Here is a 19,446-nt window from a genome sequence, read left to right as displayed (position 1 = left end):
TCACTTTTTTTTTCCCAAACTTTTATTGAAAAATTCAAGGCATATACTGGATCTGTTTTCAGAAAAGCCGTTTCTCGTACCTGTAGGGAGAAACCATCTTGAGTTTAGGAGGAAGGAGAATGTCTGAGGCTGGCACAAGCTTCCACCCAAGCATAGGGGCTACTTACGAATGGAGGCTGTGGACGCCACCTTCCACCTGAGCAGAGGATGTCCTCTTCTCAAATTTAAGCTCCCCCGAGTACATCATGGCTCTGTGGAGAAGCAGGTATTAGATGCAGATGCAGACAGTAGCTGGCCGCACACCACTCCTATCCCCAGCTACCCAAGCTTACCTGACTTGGGTTAAACTCTTGGCACCAATGTCCTGACAGGAATGCTGGATGCCAGCAATCAGGTAAGGAACGAACTTGTGGATAGACCCCTTGTCCTGCACTGCCCCTGAAACTCCTTGGGCCACTTTGATTTTGTCAGCTTCACTGTTAGATGAGGTAGAGACATGAACAAAGTTGACAAAGGGCTGAGAGCAAATGGCAGGATTTGGTGGGCTGACTTGTCTGCCTGTCTCACCTGAAGTATCGGTTCTGGCTGCTGAGATGTTTGTCCATGGCATCAAGAGAACCCATACCTCGGTATTTCTTCAGCCGGATCCCATCTGAGAAGAAGTACTCGCCAGGGGCCTCAGTGGTGGCAGCCAGGAGGGAGCCCATCATGACTGGGGACAGACAAATGAAGTTAGAGGCATGATCTGAGAAGGGCAGGAAAGGGAACTCTAGCAAGCCCTAAGGTTACTAGGCCTTACCTGTGGAAGCCCCAAGAGCCAAAGCTTTGGCAATATGACCCACATTTTGGATTCCTCCATCAGCAATAACAGGAACACCAAAGCGACGGGCATACTCAGAGACCTTGTACACTGCTGTGGCTTGGGGCCGCCCACAGGCCAACACTGTTGAGAGATGGAGGGACAGATGGGTGTGTAATACTAGGATAAGGGGATGCCAAGAGGCTACTCACAGGACCCAGTAGCTCTGAAAGACACCTATACCAAGTCCATAGCCGATGAAGAGATGTGTTTGGGATGGCTGCTACCTATCTGCCTGAAATAGTACAAACACCTGTGCTGCCTTCACCTCTGCATGTGCTCGTGCATGTATGTGTTCAGGGCCCAGGGCAGCCTCAGGCACATGCAGCTTATAGCAGCCGGGAAGCCCCGCCCAGCTGGTATCAGATGGGGCAAGAATCACCGTGCAGTTAGTATCTAGAGATGCCAAGTCAGGCCTTGCCTTTCCTGCATAGTGAACAGCTCAGGCGGGATCAGGGCAGTGATAATAGAGAGAAGGAGTTGAAGAAGTGGTTGTTGAGCCATGCCTACTGCAGAGTATGTGGACAGAGCAGGGCCGGCCTTAGGAAGGAGGCCCTGCTCTAGGAGCACCCTAGGAAGGAGCTGTGGTCTCAAGCAGCCCCCAAACCATGGTCTGTACATCTGTTTGCCCTGCCCACCCAACAGCACCACAAACCCTGGGAGCTACAGCTACATCAACCAAGCAGCCGGGCAGTGGGCAGCTGGGCCGGGCCAGTGGGCCGGGCCGGACTTACTATAGCAGCCCGAGACAGTAGAAGGGCATTTGGGGCTGTGGGACTTTATGTCTGGTGGGATCTTGGGAGCCGCTAAATAAAACAAACAGACCAGAGTTTAGAGAGGGCACAGAGCAGGAGCAAGGAGGCCAGGCTAGGCAGGGAGTGGCAGGTGAGGGATGACAAGAACTTGTCTTGCTTCCAGCCATGTCACCCATCCAAGAGGCCCGTTTGGCCCTAGAGTTGCCCATGTTGGAGGAGTCTAGTGTAATTTCCCCTAAGAGCCAACGGCCCAAATCAAAGTGTAGTTTTACCTTCCTGGGTGATGCAGATGGAACCACTTCCCATGCCGACTCGCAAAGCATCTACACCTGCATCTATGAGGTTCTTGGCTTGCGCAGCAGTGACTACTACAGTGAAACAGAGAGGCTCATGAGGGAGGGTCCCGTGGCAGAGAGCATTATCTCCCCCCGCTCAGTACTGTCTTCCCTTACCATTGCCTCCAATGACCTGTAGACTGGGATACTTCTCCTTGATGTATTTGATCATATTGATTTGGAAGATGGAGTTTCCCTGGGAAGAGTCCTAGAACAGGAAGAAGGAAATACTAGCTACACCATGATATGGCAATCACCTCATTAAGTCCTGCCTTATTTATAATGCAGCTTACCAAAACCACTACATCCACACCAGCAAGGGCCAGTAAGTCCAGCCTATACTTGTCATCCTCATGAGTGCCAATGGCTGCCCCACACAGCAGTTGCTTCTTGGCATCTTTGGAGGCCAGGGGGTAATCACGATTCTTCTTTAGGTCTGTCCGGGCAATGATGGCTACCAGCTCATCATTTTCATTCACAATGGGCAACTTTCCTGAAGACAGAGCAGGAAACAAGTCACGGTTCTGAATATAATTTGAGCCCCTAGCTGGGCGGTGGTGGCGCACGCCTTTAATCCCAGAACTCGGGAGGCAGAAGCAGGCGGATTTCTGAGTTTGAGACCAGCCTGGTCTATAGAGTGAGTTCTAGGACAGCCAGGACTACACAGAGAAACCCTGTCTCGAAAAACCAAAATAATAATAAAAATAAAATAATTTGAGCCCCTTTCCACCTTGTAGGCCAGGCCTCACCCTTTTTACTTCGCTGCAGAATCTCATTTGCCTCTTTCAGAGTGACGCCGGCAGGGGCGACCACCAAATCTTCCCTCTTAGTCATGATCTAGGATGAGTCAAGAGGCAAAGGCCAGTCAGACCAGGACCCTCCTTTACCCATAGGTCAAACTATACTATCAAAAGACCACCACGATCACATACATGACCAGAGCCGCCCCTCCTGAGAGGCAGCCAGTAGTTATGGAGAACACAGCAGCAGGAGCAGCCTCTCTAGAGAGGACCACACAAGAGCATGGCGAAGAAAGGAAGCACAAACGTTACAGACATGTAGACAGCAGAGGCACAGCAGGAAGAAGGGATGGATGCAGGGATCACATGAAGTAGTAAGAAACATAGCTGAGCATTTTCCTTGGACAGGAAATGAGACTGTCAGCAGTGTCATAGAAGTAAAAAGAAACTGCATGCTTCCTCCAGTCTGGGCTTAGACCTTAGTTTCTCCTCAGCCAGTGGCACCCACCTCTTCCAAGAACCGGTCATGCTCTTCCTCCTTGAGGAAATCAATGTCCCTTGAGGAGATGATGCCCACCAATCGACTCCCCATCCGGCCTGTATCTGTGATGGGGATACCACAGAAGCCATGCCTGGCTTTGGCCTCAAAAACATCGCGTACACGATCCTTGGGGCTAAGGACCACGGGGTCAGTGATGAATCCCTGTTCGTATTTCTGGAAGGAATGGTGAGAAGGTCACTGTATCTTTGATATCACTGTCATCAGGCCCCTGTTCTAAAGGATGAGGTCCATGCCTAAGTGTCCTGTATAGCAGAGCCACGGAAACAAATGAAATGAAATGCTCAAACATGGACATAGGGGGTCTGGAAGCACCGTGCGTGCTCTAGCTAAGAAATGGGGTCTTGGGTCTTCCTCCTCAGTAGCTGAAGCTCACAGCAGGAGAAAGGACGCTTAGCAAAACAAACCCTCCACTTCCACCCCACGCCTCTAATTCCCAGCAACTCTTGGCCATGATGCTTGGCCTTCTAACCTTCACTTTCCGAACTTCATTGGCCTGGAATTCAGGTGTGCAGTTGTGGTGGATGAAACCAATACCTCCTGTAAGCTACAAGACGAACACACAAGTAAGTGATAAAACAGAAACACAATCTTTGGCTATAAGATGGCACCCATGGCGCTCAAGCCTTACCGCCATCGCGATGGCCATTCCAGCCTCTGTGACAGTGTCCATGGGTGAGGAAACCAATGGGGTCTTTAGTGTAATCTTCTTAGTTAGAGCAGACGTCAAGTCCTGAGGAGAAAAAGGACCAGCAAAGGAAAATACAGCTTATTCCTCAGGGTCCATCCCAGGAGCCCTGGGTGAGCTGCCATGTTCACCACAAAGCCTAGCCTGGTGCAGTAAGCTCACAGTAACGAACAGCAGCATCTTACCCCTCCTAGATATTTACCAATCCAGTTCCTAGAGTGGGTACAGGGGCACATGCCTACTGTAATAACAGTACCCACTCAGAAACAAGACTGAGCGTTGACACTAATAATTAGGGTCAACAAAACCACTTCTGGAACAGCCAAAGTAATGTAGGCAGGCTGTCTCAAAAACAAAATAGAGCCAGGCAGAAGTAGCGCACGCCTTTAATCCCAGCACTTGGGAGGCAGAGGCAGGCGGATTTCTGAGTTCAAGGCCAGCCTGGTCTACAGAGTGAGTTCCAGGACAGCCAGGGCTATACAGAGAAACCCTGTCTCAGAAAAAAAAAAAAAAAAAAAAGGAACCCCCCAAACCAAAAATCCAGTGCCTTATTACTCACCACCTGATCTGCAGTGAAGTCGATATACCCAGGAAGAATGAGAAAATCACTGTAGGAGGGAAATAAGCAGGTCTCTCAGGCTTGTGACACCAAGAAACTTCAACTCCATATATCATCCCATAAAACTCTTGAGCAGGGAGTTGTACCAGCAAGTGTGACACAGGCAAAATGTCACTGGGTGGATGCCACCGAGGTGTCATTAGTGCACGCTAACATATTCCACATATCCAGAGAACTGTGTCTCACGACTCAAGTATTAAATACTATTGAAATCACCCTCTAAACCCCTGCCCCTGCTTCACATATGTCGAAGTTAGTCTTCGGCGATAAGGAATTCCCGGATTCTGTTCCCCATCCGCTCCCACCAGTTTCAATGAAGCCCTCCCTCATCCGGCCTTCTCGCCAGCGTGCGGCCCCTCGCCTCGCCCCGATGGGTGCCCTAGACCCGCACTTGTAGGTGAGGCCGTCCCCGCAGTTGAAGAGCTGCTGCGCTGTGAGCCCGTCGTCCGGCACGTAAGAGGTGCCTCCGCTAATCAGGTAGTCCGCCATGACCACGGAGGAAGACAGACGCGTGGCTCCGAGAACCGCGCCGCTCCGAGGACCGCGCCGCAGAGGCCTCTGCCGTCCGGACCGCGCCAATATAAACTAGATTATTCCGTCACACGTTGCGTGCGTCGATGACGCCAGGCGTAGGGCGTGCGTACTGAGGGCCACGCCCCGTATAGAGGCGGAGCTGGCAGAGCTGGGTAACCACGTGCTTATCGAGCTCACAGGCCCAAGGCCAAAGGCCTGTTTCCTGTCCCACCCCTCCCCGCATCCCACCACAGCAGGATCCAGGCCCATTCAATTAAGTTTTGTTTCCACTCCCCCGCCCCCGCAGAGCTCCTCCCCCAAATAAAGACACGTTCTCCAGTAGCTTGTTGAAAAGACGTGCTTGTCATTCTTAATAAACAACTAGAATAAGAATACATAAGAGAAAGAGTGGTATCTTTATATGATACACAAGTGTATGTTACAAGAATTCCATCAGGCACAGGAGCCTCATTTTTAAGGCCTCAATGTTAGGCCAAAAAAAAAAAAAAGCGCATGGTAAAGTTTTTACTTTAACTTTTATGTCACTTGTCATAAAGAAGGGTGTAATAGAAATTGTCTGGATAAAAATCATAATTGAAGTTCCCCTTATTCTTCTTCCATCAAGATGTTAAGTTTATGTCTGAGCATTACAAAAAAAAAAAACAAAAAACAAAAAACAAATGTGGCTCTGAGTGGTCAGTAAAGTTTGCCGATTCCGAGTGACAGGCTGATGCATCAGCAGCTCCATCTTCCCTGAGGAAGGGAAGGGTCTGTATCTCTCCATACAGTCCAAGTTCCTTTCCCCACGCCCCAGACAAAAGAAAAAAAGAGAAAAGAAAAAGCCAACCACTTCCTAGGACACCAGGTTCTCAGAAAACCCAGATCCCTATGAACCAGGGGTCTGCCCATTTTATGAAGATGCAAAGAGGGCAATATCGTCTTTTACATTTTGAACAGAAGTAGCCTGAAAAGCATCATAACTACAAATTAAAAAAAAATGTGGAGGCCTCTCCTTTAGTGTGAAAGTCTGTCTGGTTTTTCCTGGATCTTTTTTCCTATAGCTGAGGCACCTCAGTGCATGGTGGTTGCATTGGCCACGGCAATGGCTTCTTGGATTTCTCGTATAACCAGGATCCGGGTCAGCATCTGTCCCATCTGTTCTCTGCTGATAGGCTGGACTGAGTACCAGATTGGGCTGTTGGGAGCTACAACTGGCTCAGGTGTCAGGTAAAAGGTGTCATTTCGGCCTTTCACACTCTGAGGGCTGAAGAAGAATTTCAGTAAGTAATAGCATAATTCTAACCCTTCCTGTTTGAGCCTCCCAAACAATTTCAGGTTGAACTACTTAAATCTATCTATATCCCATTGGCAGCAGATAAGCATCTAGAAGACCTAGCTCCAGCTGTTTACCCACATTGTTTTTAACTCAGCAGCAAAGGCCAATAACCACCTTCTCTGGGCTCAGTACCTCTTCAGTACTCAGTACCTCTTCAGTACTCAGCGTGCTCCAACAGTCTCACAGCCATTCCCTCATCCACTCAAAATTTAAGGAACATGTGTCAGCTTTATATTAGGTACAGATGTTAATTAAGTGGGCAGGGTTCCTGACATGTTATAAAAATATGTAAGAACTGATACTAGGTAAGAGCGACAGAGGAAATAGCTGAGGACAAAGGTAGGCGATCTAAATATGCTTTATTGGAGCTGCTAGTAATGTCCAGAAAAGGGAAAACTCTTGGATGTAAAGTATGGTTATGGGCTTTTCAAGCAGCAGACATGAAATAGCAATGCAAGTGCATTGGGAAATTGTTCATCACTTATAGAAGAGTGACGAACTCACTGAAGGTTTTATTCTAATGAAAGTACAAAGACCCATAGCCACAAAAGCTGTTCTGACATTGATAGGAAGAGGATGTACCAACCTGCTATGACAAGAATACAATCAGAAACCTAAAGGAACCCCAACACCCCTATGCTGATGGCACCAGCAATAAACTTTGAGCCAGTGACAATGTCCACCGTGTGATTTTAAAAGAAAAAAGCTGCTCTTGCTTCTCTCTTGCCCTCTTGGGCTATTCCCTTCCCCCTCTCTTCCCTATTCCCTTCCCCCCTTCTCTCCACATGCTCATGGCTGGCCTCTACTTCTCTATTCTCTCCCCCTCTCTGCCTTTTCTGCCACTACTATCCTCTTGACTCCCCCCCTTTGCCCTTAATAAACTCTATTCTATACTATAAAAAAGAAAGAAAGTAAAGAAAAAAGCCTTTGTACCTGTATACCCTCTGTGAAGTTACGTCAGAGCCTGCTGTGGTGATGCACACTTTTAACCTCAGTACTGTCTGTCAAAGGCAGACAGATCTCTTGTGTGAGGCCAGCCTAGTTACAGAATGATTTATAGGCCACCCAAAGCTACATAGAAGAAACAATGTCTCAAAAGAAGTGGCTAGTGGAGTTCATGATCCATTTATACTATAGTGTTGTGTATATGACACTTTTTGGCTAGGTGTGGTGGGAGAGACCATTACTCTGAGCACTCAAGAGGCAGAGGGAGGTAGACAGTGTGAATTCAAGTCTGAGGCCAACCTGATCTAAGTGAGTCTCAGGATAACCTAGGTTATACAGAGAGTTTTTTTGTGACTCCAAACAAAAGTCATTTCTTTGGCAGTACTGAGGATTTAATTCAGGGCACACCAGACATTATCACTCTAATCCTGAGCCAACACCCCTAATTTCTCTTTTGGTATCTGTGTACATCTTTATTATTTTTCTTGTTTTCAAGAAAGGGTTTCTCGCAGGGCGAGGTGGCACACGCCTTTAATCCCAGCACTTGGGAGGCAGAGGCAGGCGGATTTCTGAGTTCCAGGCCAGCCTGGTCTACAAAGTGAGCTCCAGGACAGCCAGAGCTACACAAAGAAACCGTCTTGAAAAACCAAAAAAAAAAAAAAAGACAGGGTTTCTCTGTGAACTCTTGGCCATTCTTGAGACTCAGAGATCTGCTGGCCTCTGCCTCCAAAGTACTAAGATTAAAGGAGTAGCCAACCACCGCCAAGAGTCATCTTTCTTTTCTTTTCTTTTCTTTTCTTTTCTTTTCTTTTCTTTTCTTTTCTTTCTCTCTCTCTCTCTTTTTTTTTTTTTTTTTTTTTTTTGGTTTTTCGAGACAGGGTTTCTCTGTATAGCCCTGGCTGTCCTGGAACTCACTCTGTAGACCAGGCTGGCCTTGAATTCAGTCAGAAATCCGCCTGCCTCAGCCTCCTGAGTGCTGGGATTAAAGGCGTGTGCCACCACGCCCAGCCATCTTTATTTTCTAAATTTATTTTATCATGAGGAGGCAGTTTGTAGTTCTATTCTGGAATCAGTTCAAGGTCATACTCCCATAAAAACAACACATGCGCGCGCACACACACACACACACACACACACACACACACACACACACACACGTCAATTTACAAAGCTTGCTCACCATTTAAAGAGGTAGAAATCGTAGAGCTTGATGGGACACCTTAGTGGATTCTCTGGATTCTCTGTTTGCTCTGCATACATGTCATCTGTAACTATTTGAAAAACAAACAAAAATAAGTTCAATTTCCAAATCCAACAGGAGGAGAAAACTGATTTCAAGTTATGCTCTGACCACTTATATGTTGGCATCTGTGCTCTGACAAGCATGCATGTGGGCTGCACACACATAACACACACAGGACAGACTTGGCATGGTAACACAAACCTTAACTTTAGGCATTCAGCCACCCAACAGAGAAATCCTGGGTTAAAGAAGAAAGGGATGAACAGTAGACAGTGCTGGAGGGGACTGTTTAGAGCTTTTGTCCAAGAAAAAGGAAGCAGATAATTTCTGCTCAGACAACCTCAACTAGCACACACATTCCCACAGGGCAAAGTCAGCGCAGGATCAGCGCCTCCGGCTGTTATCCCTATTCCCAGTCCCCACTACCTTTCTGGCCAGTCTGGTGTATTCCGAGGGCCTTCAGGTAGCGGATGCTCGTGCTTTTATCCTTAGGATTCGAGGGGCTCTTCTTTGTCTGTCGGAGGACCTTAGAGAAAGCCAGCTTCATGTGCTGATCTACAGTCTTCAACAGGAAGTACCTGGACCACAAGTACAAGCAAGGCAAAGAGAGGGATGCCAGGAGGATATGATAATTTACTTTCTGCCCATCAGTGACTGAGATGAACCATCCCCACTCCCAGGATCTAGGTAGGGCCATGTCCAAGCATACTGTCCAGAGAAAGAACCCTATCAACACAGACTGAAGGGGGTGTGGCAAGGCTGTTTGTCCCTTACCACTGACCACACACAAACGCAGCCGACTGGAACTCAAACTACTTCAAAAATTTCTCAATTGTATCAGAGGAATACAAAAGTCCTCCTGGTTTTCCCAGTCGTCACTGGGTAGCTGCTAGTAGTAGCTCCTAGAGTACTTACTTGGTGTTAAAGAACATGAGGGTGGTCAGCAGTGTGGAAGGGGAATGTGCCCCAAGCTGCTTACATTCCCACAGCATCTCTTCAGTCACGTGACTGGGCAACACATAGCCTAGGTGGAACAGAACACCACTGTAACAACTGCATGACAGAGTTCCACATAAACTAGGACCAGAAGGAGCAAGGACTACACAGGGACATTCTTAATCTGGGCAAATATCACTATAGTATAGTTAAATAATCTAGAGTTAGTTAAAACACAGATCTGGGGCTTGAGAGATGGTTCGTAGGTTGAGAGCACTGGCTCCTTTTCCAGAGGACCCTGGTTCAATTCCCAGCACTGACGTGGCAGCTCACACCTGTCTGTACCTCCAATTCCAGGAAATGAGACACCCTCAACAAAAACATACATGCAAGCAAAACATCAATGCCCATAAAAAAATACAAAGGAATTATTTAAACAAACAAAAACCAAATGGTGTGTGTGTGTTTGGAGAGATGGATCAGTGGTTAGAGCAATCTGGAAATGGAGGGTGGATAGTGCAAAAGCACTGTATTCTTCCAGAGGTCCCGAGTTCAATTCCCAGCAACCACATGGTGGCTCACAACCATCAATACTGAGATCTGATGCCCTCTTCTGACATGAAGTATACATGCAGATGGTGTACTTACCTACATAAAATAAATAAAACAAAACAACAAAAACACAGATCCCTGGGTTGCAATTAAATCTCTGTGTTAGACCCTGATAATGACAACTTGTTTCTAGTTAAGTTTCAAGGTGATAGAAAACTGTTGCTACTTATAATTTTTCTTCCTACTCGCCCCAATCAAAGATGATTAGCTTAGGACTGTGCTTAAGGAAAATAAATTACTTAAAGCTACAACCCAAACTCTGCTTCTATGTTAAGATTTTATTTTGTGCAGATGAGTGTCACCTCTGTGCTTGTGTGTGCATTAAGTGAATGCCTGGTGCCTGTGAAGGTCAGGAGATGGTATCTGATCCCCTGAAGTGGAGTTACAGATGGTTGTCAACTACCTACCACGTGGTAGTGGCTGGGAGTTGATCTGGGTTCTCTCCAAGAGCAACAAGTGCTTATAGCAACCCTTGACTTCTCAGTCCACCTATTTTGAGGGTGCTACAGCACAGAGATTTGGAGCATATATACCTTATACATCTACTATCTCTGGCTAGCAAGGCATTTTTATGAACAGAAGAGAGAAGACTGATACTTAAATTCCTAGTTTCCTCCAAAATAGCACTTATTACTAATACCCAAGTAAACTTATAGCTACTTATAGGGTTCAAAAGGGCAACAGTCGGAACCTGAAAAACTAGAAACACATCATTTGATTTGACCACTATGGCACCTTCATGTGCTCAAGGCCTTTAAAGATGTGCAAGTATTTGTATATTGGGCACATGTTTAGCAGATGAGCTGACACAGCCCATGTCTCCAAAGACTTTTAAAATTATATAGTCAGGAAGTGAAGGTAACACTTCTGGAATGAAAAACAAAACAACACAAAAATTAAACCATCCTATTATTACTTTAAAGCACATTTATTTCTCAAAGACACTTCTAGATCATTTCTTGTTTCTTTGATTGATCAATTAATCAAGGCAGTCTCTCCTTTTTGTTGTTCTTTTTGTGAGACAGGGCTTCTCTATATAGCCCTGGCTGTCCTTGAACTCAGAAATCCGCCTGCCTCTGCCTCCCAAGTGCTGGGATTAAAGGCGTTGGCACCACCATGCCTGGCTCCCCCTGATGCTTAAGCTGGCCTTTGACTCAGTATGTAGCCCAGGCCAGCCTGGAACTTACAATCTTATCTGATTCTCGAGTGTTGAAATTGTACTGCCCAATTATGCCTGTCTGTTGAACAATGTATCTATCATCCTAGCACAGCAGCAATGGGAATTGCTTTCCATTTCCCAGATGTGTCTGAAGCCCTTTCAACATAGGGTGAGCAGCACAACACAGCCTCCTCAGGAAGTCATCTCTAAGCAATTTCAGGCAAATGACCACTCTTCCTGAATCACAGTGCCACTGACTCTCAGCTCCTCTGCACCATGCCTGCCTGGATGCTGCCATGCTCCTGCCGTGATGAAAATGGACTGAACCTCTGAACCTGTAAACCAGACCCAAGGAAATGTTGTCCTTATAAGAGTTGCCTTGATCATGGTGTCTGTTCTCAGCACTAAAGCCCAAACTTAGACAGAAGCTAGTAGCAGTGACTGGGGTATTGCTGTGATAGGCTTGACCAGGCTTTTGTTTGGAAGAATGTGGGTTTGGGGACTTTGGATTTGGAAAGCAGTGGGATCCTTTAAGTGGGGCTTAATGACCATCTCAGTAGGAATATGGAAGACTCTGTTAGTGAGTGACTTGAACTGTACAGACTAGGCCCAAGAGGTTTCAGTGGAGAAGAATTTTAGTATGTGGCCTAGAGACTGTTTTTGAGGTGAAGTATGTGGCTGCTTTTTGCCATTGTCTGAGGAGTCTATTGAGAGTTAAGTGAAGAGATTTAGATTAATTGCTTTGAAAAAGGAAATCTCAAAAAATTCTGTTGTGTGGTTACTAAAGTTCACTTTTATAAAGAAAGGAAAAATATAAAATACATGGCTCAAGTAGTAAAGGGACACCAGGAAGGAGAATGGAGCTGAATCCAGTGTTCTAGGAGGTAACAGATTAAGGGAATGGAACCCTGGAGCAAGATGCCACCCAGCTAACCTTAGGTTCAGGCATGGTGCTACTCACCTTTAATTCTAGGAGACAAAGCCAAGCAGATCTCTGAGTTCAAGGCCAGCCTGGGACAGAGCAAGTTCTAGGTGAAAAAAAGCTTAAGTCTAGGCATGATGGTACATGCCTTTAATATCAGGAGACAGAGCCATGTACATCTCTGAATTCAAGGTCAATCTACAGAGCAAGGACAGTCAAGCTTAGGCAGTCAGGGAGTTGGAAAACAAAGCTGGTAATAACCAGGATCATGTTCCAGCCACAGGAAGAACTCAACAGCTTTGGCCATGTAGCTCTCTCTGGCTTTAGAGTTAAGAACAGAAGGGAATACTGGGACAATTGATGCTGATTAGCTTGAGCTAAGAAATTAGTGGTGACTGAGACCAGCATCACTAAGGTGAAATCATCTGGGAAGTGTTTTGTGAGAGCAAAAAGAAGCTATGTTCCAGAGACAGCAAAAGTTGTACCTTGTGCTGCAGCTATTCTTGGTAATGTGTAAGAGTCACCCAGGTGGTACTGGTTTTGAAGGCATGAAGGGGTCATGAAGAACAGCTGTGAGAGGCCAGGGAAGGACATTGGAGAACGTGTGGGGTCATGCAAAAGAGTTGAGGCTTGGCACCATGAAGAGAGCCCTAGTAGAGGTTATTGGTGAAGCCTAGTTGTAGTGTAAGACCCCAGCATATTGGAGATGCCAGTATCATGGGATCACCAAGAACAGCAGTGGCAGTGGAGTGAATCAACCTGAGCTTAGAGTACTACAGAGGGCAGAGCTGGAGAAGTGATGCCAGCCCTTAGGAGGAGGCCAGAAAACCATGTGTGGATTCCAGACATTGAAACAAGAAGCTGCAACACTGAAGTTGCCTTGGAGACCCCAAGATTTTTGAGATGCCAGAGCTGTGGACTATCTGTTAAGGAAAGCTGCTAACAGGGAGTGGAACTAGCCCAGGAGAAAGAAGTTTGCTACAGTCAAAAAAGAAGAAAAAGAAATTTGAGATCTTTAGACTCCTTTGACATCAGATATGGAAATACCGAGTTTGGAGTTTGCCCCGCTGTTTTCCTGTCTGGATTTAGGGATTATAGTTAAGTGATTGGATGAATTTCAGAAGAGACTTTGAACTTTAGACTTTTAACATTGTTGAGACTGCTATAGACTATGGAGCTTTGGAAGTTGGATTAAATGTATTTTCATGCTATGGGTTGGTATGGTCCCCATAGATGCATGTATTTGAACAAGCCTATGAGACCCAGGGAGTGGAATGTAGTGGTCTGAATATATTTGGCCCAGGGAGTGGCACTATTTGGACATGTAGTCTTGGAGTAGGTATGTCACTGTGGGCATGGGCTTTAAGACCCTCTTTCTAGCTGCCTGGAAGCTAGTGTTCCTGTTTGCCTTTAGGTAAAGGCTCCTACTGCACCATGCATGCCTGCCTGGATGCTGCCATGCTTCTGCCTTGATGATAATGGACTGAACCTCTGAACCTGTAAGCAATTAAATGTTGTTGCCTTGGTCATGGTGTCTGTTCACAGTAGTAAAACCCAAATTAAGACAGTTGGAGAGATGGCTTAGTGGTTATAAGCATTGACTGTTTTTCTAGAGGTCCTGAGTTCAATTCCCAGCAACTACATAGTAGCTCATAACCATCTATAACATTTGATGCCCTCTCCTGGTATGTCTGAAGGCAACTACAGCATACTCATATATAAAATAAATAAATGTCAAAAACAAATAAAAATAGTTGACATCAGATACATTTGTCGCCTTCCACCACGAGGGTCCCAGAAATCAAATTCTGGTCCTCAGGCTTGGAGTCAAGTGCCTTTACCCATTGAGCCAGGTTTCAAATAATATATTTTTTTTTTTTTAAAGTAGGACCAAAAACCCAAAAAGACTCAAGTAGATAAAGCACTTGTGTCACCGGCCTGACAAGTTCCATCTGTAAGGGGCACAGTGGAGGAACAATTCCTGCAGCGCCCTGACTCTAATCTCACCCTAGGCCTTGTGTTTATGTATATACGAACAAAACACAGTAAAAATAAGTAAAATAAAAATAAAGAAATTTTAACAAATGTTTCAGGATTAAAATTCAGGTAATCCACATGGACTTAAACTTCCAAGTTGTTTCAGTAAATAAAAGTTACATTAAAAAGTTTAAGAATATAGCCAGGTGGTGGTGGCATATGCCTTTAATCCCAGCACTCATGAGCCAGAGGCCACAAGTTTAAGGCCAACCTCCTCTATAGAGTGAGTTCCAGGACAGCCAAATCTACACAGAGAAAGTGTCTCAAACTCCCACACCAACCCAAAAAATAAAACAAAAGTTTGCAGGGACTGGGGTAGCTCCACAGTAGATCATTTATACTTAGTATGCAGGAAGGCAAGCAAATCCTCAGCATTTGATTCACAACAAAAAGCAATCAATTAACAGCTTTACAAATACATGTTTAGAAAGATTTTCCCCCCTTAAGACAGGGTCTCACTTTATAGTACTGGCTGTCCTGGAACTGCTAATGTCTACAGAGTCCAGACTGGCTTTGAACTTGAGAATTTACTTGCCTCTCGAGCTGTGCTACCATGTCAATTTACAAAAATTGTAAAAATGCATGCATGCATGTATGTGTCCATGTTCAAGCATGTATAGATACATGTGTGTATGGGTTTGTGGGATGAAGAAGACAATCTCTGGTGTCATCCTTGGGAAGGAGTGTGTGATGGTTTGTATATCCTTGGACAAGGGAGTGGAATGTGATGGTTTGTATATCCTTGGACCAGGGAGTGGCACGATCTGAAGGTGTGGCCTTGTTGGAATAGGTGTGACCTGGTTAGAGGAGGTGTGTCACTGTGGGTGTGGGTATAAGATCCTCACCCTAGTTGCCTGGAAGTCAGTCTTCCACTAGCAGCCTTTGGATGAAGACAAAGAACTCTCAGCTCCTCCTGCGCCATGCCTGCCTAGATACTGCCATGCTCCCACCTTGATGATAATGGACTGAACCTCTGAACCTGTAAGCCAGCCCCAATTAAATGTTGTTTTTTATAAGACTTGCCTTGGTCATGGTGTCTGTTCACAGCAGTAAAACCCTAACTAATACAGTGTTATCTCCTTTGTAACAGGATCTTCCATTGGTCTAGAAATCACCAATTACGCTGGAAACATTAGGTGGAATGTACCAGGAATCCTCTTTGTCTTCCTAGCAAAGGATCACTAGCACACATTACCATGCCCTGGCTCTTAAGTGGGTTCTGGAGTATCAAAGTCATGTCCCTGTATTAGCAAGGTAAGTGATTTATCAACTGTGTCATCTCCACAGCCTTACAAAGAATCCAACCCCTATTTTATGATACATACACATTAACACTCCCTCCCATCCCCTCCCCCACACACTTTGTGTGTTGGTGTTTGTCTGCATGCAATAGTTGGGGCTTCAGATCTCCTGCAAGAGCAGTAAGCACTCTTTTTAAACCATTTAACCATTTCCCTGGTGCTCTCCAGTGTCTGATTTTGCTTTCAGGTTAGTGGGGGTAATTTGTGAACATAAGGCCAAATGCGTGTAGGCAAATCCTCTACTATTTAGTTACATTGTTCAGGCCAGTCTTCAAGTTGTGATCCCATCTCTACTTGCAAAGCACTCTCAATTGTGGGCATGAATCATGTCTAGTTTAATTCTCTTAAGATTATCTTGCAAAAATTAAGTTAAATTCTTTTTGAGGTACAAGTATTATACATCATCATGGTGGTTGCACGCTCATGGGTTCAATTTATTTTCCTTACAGACTCCAAAGTACTATAGTCGACAGACAGATATACACAGATTATAGCCTTTTTTCCCTTAAACTTCTTCATTTTAAATGTCTGGGTATTTTGCTTGCATGGACGTCCATGTACCACATGCATGCTTGATACCTAACAGAACCCAGAAGAGGGCACTGACTCTCCTAGAACTAAAGTTGCACAGTTATAAGCACTATATGGGTGGTGGGAACTAAACCCAGGTCCACTGTAAAAACAGCAAGTACTTTCAACAACTGAGCTACTTCTCAAGCCCCAATGTGTAAATATTAAGTTCAAGTTACTAAATTTTCTCTCAGATTGTGCTTCTGGTAGTATCTTAAAAAGTCATCACCAGGGGCTGGAGAGATGGCTCAGCACTTAAGAGAACCAACTACAGCTGGGCGTGGTGCCGTACACCTTTAATCCCAGCACTTGGGAGGCAGAGGCAGGTAAATTTCTGAGTTCCAGGCCAGCCTGGTCTACAGAGTGAGTTCCAGGACAGCCAGGGCTACACAGAGATACCCTGTCTTGGAAAAAAAAAAAAAAAAAAAAAAAAGCACCAACTACTCTTCCAGAGGTCCTGAGTTCAATTCCCAGCAACCAAATGGTGGCTCACAGCCATCTGTAATGGGGTCTGGTGCCCTCTTCTGGTGTGTCTGATGGTGTACTCATATGCACTAACTAACTAAATCTTAAAAACAAACAAAGTCATCACCAATTCAAAGGTTAGTGTGATTTTCCCTTGTTAGTGTGTATACTTGCCTGGATGTGCAGGTAGAGAGGCTGCAAGTTAAAATGATGAATATTGTTAATTGTTCTCTACATTATATTTTGAAACTATCTCTTTCTAAACCCTGAACCCACCAATTCAGCTACACTTGAGAGGTGTATGTTTTCCATTGGTGGGATTACAGGCTACCTCCCTCTTTTCACATAAGTGCTAGAAATATGAACTCAGGTCTACATGCTTGTGCACCACGCAGTTTAGTTTGCTCACTGAGCCATCTTCCCAGCTTATCATTTTTCTAGATTATTTAACATGAATGGGTGTTTTGTTTGCATCTCTGCCTGTGTACTACATAAGTATCCTGTGATTAAGAAGTCCAGTAGAGGTATCATATCCTCCTTTTAAAAATACATATCTAAAAAAAAAAAAAAAAAAAAGGGCTGGTGAGATGGCTCAGTGGGTAAGAGCACCCGACTGCTCTTCCGAAGGTCCGGAGTTCAAGTCCCAGCAACCACATGGTGGCTCACAACCATCTGTAACAAGATCTGACACCCTCTTCTGGAGTGTCTGAGGACAGCTACAGTGTACTTACATAAAATGAATAAATAAATCTTTTAAAAAAAAAAAATACATATCTATATTTAAGTCTGTGATTAAATTTAACTTTTCTGAATGTGAATGTCTAGTTAGTTCTAGTCTCACTTATTGAAACTGCTATCTTTTCTGTGTTAAATTGAGTTTCTCCTCTGTCAAAGTTAAATTTATCATATTTGGATAGCTCTATTTCTAGAACTTCTTGTCTAATCCACTAAAGTTATTTGTTCACAAAAAACCCTGATATGAGCAAGCAGTGGCAATTCACGACTTTAAATCCCAGCACTCAGGAGGAAGACAAAGGTGAGTTCAAGGCCAGCCTGGTCTACAGAAGGAGTTTCAGGACAGCCAGAAATATACAAAGTATAACCTGTCTCAAAACAAAACAAGAACAACAAAACCAAACAAAATCAAAAACCCAACAAAAGCCTCAATAGGCTGGAAAGTTGTCTTCAGGGATTAAGAGTACTTACTAGTAAGTGTCTTTTAAAACCTGAATGGATAAAATGTGATATATCCACAGATGGAAGTGGATTCAGTACTAAAATTAAATGAAAAGAGGCTGGAGGGCTGTAGGAATGGCTCAGCGATTAAGAGCACTGACTCTTCTTCCAGAGATCCTGAGTTCAAATCCCAGCAACTACATGGTGGCTCACAACTACCTGTAATGAGATCAGATGCCCTCCTCTGGAGTGTCTTAAGACAGCTACAGTGTACTCACATATAATAAATAAATTTTTTTAGAAAACCAAAAATCAAAAAACAAAAAAAGAGGCTGGAGAGATAGCTCAATAGTTAAAAAGCACATGCTGCTCCTCCAAAGGACCTGAGTTCAATTCCAAGTATTCACATTGGGCAGTTCACAACTGAGTGTGACTTCAGCTCCTGCATGACCTCATGCACTGGTGGTCACCTGCACTCAGATGTACATACCCATCACATAATTGAAAATAAAAAAACCTTGAAAAACAAAATTGAGCAGTCTGGTATGGAGCTGAATACTTAAAATCTATAGCCAGGTGGTACATGTCTCTAATTCCAGGACTCAGGAATTTCAGTGAGTTGCTGAGTAGTCTGGTCTACACAGTAAGCTCTGGTCTACACAGTAAGCACCAGAACAGTCAAGGCTACATAGTGAGATCCCTATCTAAAAACAAAACCACACAACAAACAAAATAGTTAGAGTTACATAATAACTGTGAGACCAGCACAGGCCTTGTTTAAAGAGGCTAGAATGATGGCTCAGCAGTTAAGAAGTGGCTCTTTTTCCAGAGGACTCAGGTTCTAGTTCCAGAAACAAAACTTGGTGGCTCAGAACCAGCTGTAACTCCAGTTCCAGGGGATGATATGCTCTTCTGGACTCCGTGGTTACCACACATAAACACAAAGTACATAAGGCATACATGCAGACCAGACACCTACATGCATTAGAAGCATCAAATATAGGATGGTGGCTATAGTTGTTAAAGTGCTATTTGGCATGCACAAAGAGTTCAATTCCCAGCACTACCCTAGAGATGGCAACATCCCCCTGTAGCCCCAGAATGTACAAGATGAAGACAGGAAGATCAGAAACTCAGTCACCCTGAGCAACATAGTTTGAGGTCAACCTGAGATGTGTAAGATTCTGCCTCAAACAAAAAGGTAAGAAAGGTAGAAAGAGACAGAAGAGCTATGAATGTGCATTGCTAATCGGAAAATCACAAAAGAATAAATAAGGTCATTTCAATTGGGGCATGATGACACACTCTGGAGGCAAAGGTGGACAGATCTCTGTAAGTTCCAGGCTAGCCAGATACACTGAAAATCAATCAATCACTCAATCAAAGCAGCAGCAACAATTCAAAATCTATGACATTCTAGAAAAGGCAACAGCACTCTGGAGATTAGAAAACTATCAATGGTTGCCAAAGGCTTTGGGTTAAAGAGGGATGAAGAAATGGAAAATTCTTAGAACAAACATTTTGGAAGGATGGAGAGACAGCTCAGAGGTTAGAATACACTTTGCACTTTCAGAACACTCAAGTTTGGTTCCTAGCAACCAAATGAGGTCATAGGGCACGAAGAGCTGGCGCTGTGGTTTAGAACAGTAGACCTGGACTCATTCTCCAGCAGATAC

General features: G+C 44.7%; 2 protein-coding genes across 16 annotated transcripts in view; both read right to left on the bottom strand.

Moving 5' to 3' along the window:
* Positions 1–5,142, bottom strand: Impdh2 (inosine monophosphate dehydrogenase 2). Of its 2 annotated transcripts, NM_001378921.1 has the most exons (15): positions 4,947–5,142; positions 4,496–4,544; positions 3,880–3,981; positions 3,721–3,795; positions 3,198–3,404; positions 2,699–2,786; positions 2,243–2,442; positions 2,067–2,157; positions 1,887–1,982; positions 1,594–1,665; positions 800–943; positions 568–712; positions 333–476; positions 168–251; positions 1–80 (listed from the first exon to the last, which is right to left on the bottom strand). In NM_001378921.1, the coding sequence occupies exons 1-15, from the start codon at positions 5,042–5,044 to the stop codon at positions 59–61; spliced, it is 1,617 nt and encodes a 538-aa protein (NP_001365850.1). In that variant the 5' UTR covers positions 5,045–5,142; the 3' UTR covers positions 1–58. The 2 variants fall into 2 exon arrangements, with proteins under 2 accessions (NP_001365850.1, NP_035960.2); NM_011830.5 differs by lacking the exon at positions 1,594–1,665.
* Positions 5,143–5,410: 268 nt separating this feature from the next.
* Positions 5,411–19,446, bottom strand: part of Qrich1 (glutamine-rich 1) — a 43,186-nt gene continuing 29,150 nt past the window's right edge. For all 14 annotated transcript variants that reach the window (XM_006511810.3, XM_006511814.2, XM_006511811.4 and 11 more), the window contains 4 exons: positions 9,508–9,616; positions 9,019–9,170; positions 8,530–8,620; positions 5,411–6,332 (listed from right to left, as the gene is read on the bottom strand). In XM_006511810.3, coding sequence (XP_006511873.1) covers positions 6,140–6,332; positions 8,530–8,620; positions 9,019–9,170; positions 9,508–9,616 — 545 coding nt within the window. In that variant the 3' untranslated portion in view covers positions 5,411–6,139. The remainder of the gene's footprint in view (positions 6,333–8,529; positions 8,621–9,018; positions 9,171–9,507; positions 9,617–19,446) is intronic.

This window comes from Mus musculus, chromosome 9 (genome assembly GCF_000001635.26).
Source record: "Mus musculus strain C57BL/6J chromosome 9, GRCm38.p6 C57BL/6J".
Classification (NCBI taxonomy): domain Eukaryota; kingdom Metazoa; phylum Chordata; class Mammalia; order Rodentia; family Muridae; genus Mus; species Mus musculus.
This window is presented reverse-complemented; position numbering and strand designations above follow the sequence as displayed.

Bases quoted from the DNA above. Each gene is read 5' to 3' on its own strand.
- Impdh2 (NM_001378921.1), bottom strand. From the start codon at position 5,044: ATGGCGGACTACCTGATTAGCGGAGGCACCTCTTACGTGCCGGACGAC. The intron at 1,983-2,066 runs GTAAGGGAAGAC...GTTTCACTGTAG, and splicing joins ACAGGTCATTGGAGGCAATG to TAGTCACTGCTGCGCAAGCC. The intron at 81-167 runs GTAAGTAGCCCC...TTCTCCCTACAG, and splicing joins GGCGTCCACAGCCTCCATTC to GTACGAGAAACGGCTTTTCT.